The sequence below is a fragment of the Piliocolobus tephrosceles genome, chromosome 2, assembly GCF_002776525.5.
Source record: "Piliocolobus tephrosceles isolate RC106 chromosome 2, ASM277652v3, whole genome shotgun sequence".
NCBI classification, from domain to species: Eukaryota; Metazoa; Chordata; class Mammalia; order Primates; family Cercopithecidae; genus Piliocolobus; species Piliocolobus tephrosceles.
This window is the reverse complement of record NC_045435.1, coordinates 38,490,385-38,496,384: the sequence shown is the minus strand read 5'-3', so window position 1 is coordinate 38,496,384 and position 6,000 is coordinate 38,490,385. Positions and strand designations below refer to the sequence as shown.

Below are 6,000 nucleotides of genomic sequence, written 5' to 3'. Positions count from 1 at the left end.
TATCTATCTATCTATCTATCTATCTATCTATCTATCTATCTATCTATCTATCTATCTGAACTACTTTCCAGAAAGGCTGACTACTTCTCCAGTAACTTCTACTAGTAGTTAGTGAGAATTCTGTCTTATTACCCTACAATAATACTGAAGATCCACTATGTTGGACAAAGCATTCACTTGTTCTCAACAGGTCCTATTAATAAAATTCTAATTTCCTCTTTTTCATAGCTCAAATGATTGAATAAATGGCATGTATCCACTACTTCACTTTACCACCCACACTTTATTTTGCTACAATGTTTCCTTCTCCAATCATTTTAATAAAATTACTCTACCAACATTAGTAACCTCTTTCTAGTCATACCAATACATTTTTTTAGATTCTCATCATTAGCCCTTCTGACTCTACTCTTGCCATTTTTGTGGCCATATGACTCTACTGATCTCATCCTTCTACAAGGATTCAATGCCTTCTTACATTGTACCACCATATTCTCTCACTTCATCTCCAACCTCTATGACCTATCTTCTTTAATGTCTTCTTTCCCAGTTCCTATGTCACACCTCCAAGGCTTAGTCCTTGTTTCTATTCTATGCTAAAAGGACTCATCCATTCTGTTTTAAAAATCCACTCCAGACTAATTGCTCCCATATCTTTATCTCCATAACTTTACTCTTCCTTTGCCCTCAGGTCTTCCACCTCTCACCACCTATAACTCAATGCCACCTAAACCTACTCAATAATGCGCCATCTTCTCTGCCAAACTAACACAAATCTTTGATGGCGTTTCTGAGTATTTTTCCAATTTTCTTATTTCTGACAATGAGGCAATACTTCCGTAGTCCTCAACATTAAAAAACTTGTCTTTAAGTCCGTCCTTCCTCAGTATTTCCAAACTCATCCTTTCTTCAAGACACTTCCTGAATATATTCCTTTGTTATTTCCATCATCACCTCACACATCAGTTACTGTAACATCTTCATAGGTAGCAGCAGTTCAACTGGTATGTAGTTACTGTGTTAATTTTCCAGAAATGTTTCTTGTATTACTTCTCCTGCTAAAAGGTTTCTTTGGTTCAAATTCATTTGGTTCAAACTTCTCCAAACACCACACTTTATCTCCTATTACCTCCTGATCAAAATCCAAGGTAATCTTTCCTCTCGTAGCCTTTTTCAGACTCATTATCGCCCCTACATGTGCTCACATCACTCTCACACCCCTTTGTTTCAATGGAGCCTTCAAGAATCTCAGAATTCTTGAAGCCAATGGTATACTGGAGGGGGCCAGTGGAGACAAGTCCTGATTTGTAGTGTTTGCCAATAACCCTTACCATAGCAGATCTTAAGCTACTAATGTAACATCACCGAATATGAAATTGGGAAGAGACTTGCACAAAGTCAGTGGCTCCAGGACACCACAGCAGCACTTATAATCTGGTCTGTAATCTAAAGCTTTATATATATACTGTTTTGTATAGGTTATTCTGGTGTATTGTATGTTTGTTCAGTGCAATAAATCAGCCATAGGAGTGGTGCAGTCCATTCATTTTAGAGCCTTCACAGTATACATACAGGGCATTCATTGTGGACTCAATAAATACTTGGTAAGACCTGGAGAGGAGCAATGAGCAAAGCCAAAGGTGAGGGTAGTTAAAATGGGTATGTTCTCATTTAGGGTTGGTTAGCAAGAACAAACAGAACAATAAGGTAGCAGAATGTGATAGAAATCAAATCAGAATGGGAGCCAGGGGATATTGGCTATGTCCCAGGTCTGTACCTGTGTGATCCTTAGCAAGCCGATTCCCTTCTTGGCCCTTAAGTTTCCTCATCTGTAAAAATTAGAGGACTAGACTACCTGACTTCTAAGATACCTCTCTACTCTAATGCTCTGAAATGTCAGTTAAACTAAAAGGAAGCCAGCCCATAGTCCATTACATTGGTAACAATAATGACGATAATACATTCATTTTCAAATTTGACCAGTCAACAGAGTTTAGGGCAGCAAAACTTTCTTTCAAGAAGAAACATTCTTGTAAGGTCATTCAATTCCTTTGAACTAATAATCATTCTGTAGAAAGATACAATATCCTAAAAGTTATATCTATTTTATTCTTTCAGGAGAAAAGAGGTGTGAAAACTCACCTTATATTTGCAGCATGTTCCAAGATATGTCCTAGCGTCCTTCGTCCAAAAAATATGCATTGCCTGTCTACTATGAGCTGAACACCAATAAGTGGTAAGGATTGACTAAAAACAAAACAGATCTAGTGTTTACCCTCATGAAACCCAGCATAGTGTGGGTAAATGGCCATTTCGTTCCTAATCATCTGTATCAGTGCTTTTTAACTTAGAGCATGAACTGCTCTGAGTAGCAGATACAAGCTATGGACCCTCTCTCTCAAAAATGGTACACAATCATAAAAATTTGAGAAGTTCACAGGACCTCTCAAACATGGAAGTGTCCAGTACCACAACTTAACAACCCTGATCTGCATCTACAACTACATCTACAAAATAACAAATTCGAGCTCATAAAAGCCTATATTATGTTTGCTATATTGTTTGCTAAGGGAGTATACCAAAGATTGCCAACAGAAACAAAAGTAAAGGTCCGTCATTTATAAGATTAAGTTTTGATCATCTGAAATTTCACTTACCTAGAGAATCTTATTCCAAATATTCTGGATAAATAAGGGATGCCTAGATTATGCTTTTTTTTTTTTTCCCCCCCCCCAGAGACAGGGTCTCACTCTGTTGCCCAGACTGGAGTGCGGTAGCATGACTGTATTATAGCTCAACACAGCCTCAAACTTCTGGGCTCAAATGATCTTCTTGCCTCAGCTTCCTGAGTAGCTGAGACCACGGGTTTGAGCCAACATGCCCAGCTAATTTTTAAAAGCTTTTCGGAGAGACAGGCTCTTGCTAAGTTAGCCAGGTTGGTCTCAAACTCCTGGTCTCAAGCAATCCTCCGGTATCAGCCTCCCAAAGTGCTGGGATGGCAGGTGTCAGCCACCACACTGGGCCTACATTTCTATTTGATCTATCATTCCTTTGGCTAAGGCTGCTTATTAAATCAGTCTTCTTTCTTGAAAAGCCATTTGCACATGAAGATGTACTTGCATTTCAGAACTAAATCTGCATTTCATGACTCTTTCATTTCAGATTAATGAGACCCAATTAGTCATGACAAATTCATACACGCACAGCCCCTGAATGAACAGTTTGAACAACAGCAAAAAGCACAAAAATTCCAGAATTAGAGGGTACCGACTCCTATCCTGGCTCTAACATTTGCTGGCAAAGTGATCCTGGACAAGTCATCTCTAACCTATGTTTCTTCACTTATAAAGTGTGGGAGGAGTAAGACTCACCTGGGAGGGCTGCTATGAGAAATCCATCCAACAAAATAATGTATATGAAAGTGTTTAGCTAGGAAGTGGGTGAAAGGCAGTAAGTTGTTCTGGAGTTGCTCACAAAACATCAGATATTCGTGGAAGATCATATGGAGAGAGCTGCTCATATAACATCCTTAGTGTGCTATTAAACATTTTATATCTGAAGTAAAATAAATTGTTCTTAAATCACTCAAGGAATTCTGCTTTGGTTAAGTGGTCAATAGTGAAGTTTTCACACATCAGAAGTTTGCAGAGAGGCTTTGGAATTTTCAAGACGCATAAATATATTATCAAAGCAAGAAGGTGAACTACTTACAATACACTATTAGTTCCAAGATGTCAAAGTTCTTTTCCTGCAGTCCATTTTAACTTTTTTACAGAGCAATGATCCTTTCACTTGCCTTGTTGAAAAGCTTTATAATGGTTAATATGATGTACAGAAGATATTTTAGGTGAATTAGTTCAACAAAACTGACAAAATCAATGAAATCAATCATAGTACTGAGGATTTTAGTGGAGAAAGTGTTTGCTTTTAAAGGAAGCAAATATAATAATACTCCTTAGTTTGAGACATGTTTTCCAGTCCACTCTCCACTGGAACATCAGATAAGCTGTGTAAAGGATAACCTTGGGGTGGGGAGGGTTATATACCAAACTTGTGAAACTATGCAACATCACTTTTTTTTTGCATTATTTCATTTACATTTACAATATACATTTATATTATTTGAATAGCCAAGTTTGGGGCTATTTTTCCTTTAAAAATTGAATTAACAACTTTTTAATAATGTAGCGCCATTGAACAAAAGATCTCTGGTACCTAGAAAAGAGGCAAAATGCAAGCCCTCTGATTTCTCAACCCCTACTATGCCAAGGCTCTGCTGGTTCTCCCAAGAAAAAGAATTAAGTTTTCACTACCTAAGTCCAAAACAGTCATCACACAAATGTCTACCACCAAAACAAACTGCAGATCCTTCAATTACACACTTTCCTCCAAGAAATTCGAATCAATTAATTGTGTAAGTGTTTAAAAGTAATGTATCCTCCATTTTAAGAAAATTATTATTATTAATCTGTAAGACCTAAATCCTTGGCCTAATCAGACATTTAATGAGTGGGGAAACTTCAGACTGGAGGTTTTCTGGGATAAACTCCAGAGAGGAAGGGGCAGGGAAGAGGGAAGACTCAAGTAGAGCAACAGATAGGGGTGGTTAGGGTGGAAAGCTGAATGAATAGGTAAAAGGGAAGTCTAGGGATAGTAGGTGTTTTACAGACTGAGCTCAGGGGAGTCTGAGGACTGGGGTGGGGAGAAGAGTAGGCACGTGGGCAGTTAAATTGGTGGGAGCTGAGTGGATGGAGATGAGGGTAACTCACAGGCAGTCTCCAATATCTTATCAGTAGCTGCTCGCCTAGTTCTCTCCCCCACTGACAATAAGGAGGCAGGATTCCGAGCAACCGAGAAAGTGCGTCATGGAATGGAGCCACTCCGGGGCCTAGGAAGGCTTCAGGATTCCCCCACCCGCAGCGGCCGGGCCAGCTGCCCTACCTCCCATAGCCCGACCGGCGTCTCACCCGCTGCCAGGAGCAGACCGCGGAGGCTCCCCATGGCCACCTACTACTCCGCCGACCAGCGCAGAACTTCGCCGGGGACGGCGGCGCTGGTGAGCTCAATGTCACCCAGTGCTGGAGAGGGAAGGACGCAGGCGGCGCCGGGGGTGGGGCGTGCGCGACGCTGTGGATCGGCCTGCGCCAGTGCGGGGTGTGCAGGACGTGCGCGACGCGCTGGAGACTGGCGGCGCCAGCGTAGTGCCCCCGGCGCCGCGTTCCGAGCCAGTTTTGGAAATGGTCTTGTGGAGTGTGGCGCCATGGGCTCTTGCCCTAGCGGATATGCATCCATGGAAGGACCTGTGTGAAATAGAAGGGACAAGTGCAACTTTCGTGAGCTGTAAACGCCCGAAATACACCAGATAAACCAGTATTCCAGTATGTCGCTCTTCCAGTGTTTTCAATGAACATATGCTTTTATCAGAAAACACGTAATTAGACTCAGTGCTCAGTGACCTTTTGGCTTTGGAGCATCCCTCAGACAAATCTGAGAAATTAACGTGTATGTTTTCAATTTGTTTTCTCTTTACCTATTTTCTAAAAACATTTGATCATCTCCATCCTAAACACCTTACTCATACCCACCCACTCTGCCAGAAATGCCGTTTTTTCTTGACGTTTCTTAGTGGTCCCAAATGCTTAACAAAGACCCCTCTGCTCCAGGGTCAAGGGAGGAAGATAGGCACTGGAGTGAGAGGTATTAGGTCTCACTTGCCTAGATTTCCTTCAACGACCTGGTAGGGGAACGACAAGGAAATTGTTTCCCTTTTGTGAAGATGGGATTGGAGTAAACAGTCCCTTCAAGTTCTGACAATCTTTGATCCATGCATCTGGCCCAGTTCCAGGAGGGCATGTTAAAGGGGTTGGGACAGCAGGGTGACAGGTTTCGAGGTGGATGCGGACCACGTAGAAGTCAAGTCTTCCACTCAGCTTTCCTAAGGATTCTCCTCGTGCTATATTTTTTATCAGGCGGCTCCGCGGTCACCTTTGCTCCGCGGTG

General features: G+C 41.5%; 1 protein-coding gene across 2 annotated transcripts in view; it reads right to left on the bottom strand.

Moving 5' to 3' along the window:
• FAM162A (family with sequence similarity 162 member A) overlaps positions 1-5,121 on the bottom strand; it is a 32,756-nt gene extending 27,635 nt beyond the window's left edge. The window contains exon 1 of one of the 2 annotated variants that reach the window (XM_023214653.2): positions 4,968-5,121. In XM_023214653.2, coding sequence (XP_023070421.2) covers positions 4,968-5,001 — 34 coding nt within the window. In that variant the 5' untranslated portion in view covers positions 5,002-5,121. Of the gene's footprint in view, positions 1-4,941 lie in introns of both variants that reach the window. The other variant, XM_023214658.2, reaches the window with a different exon arrangement.
• Positions 5,122-6,000: the final 879 nt, after the last annotated feature.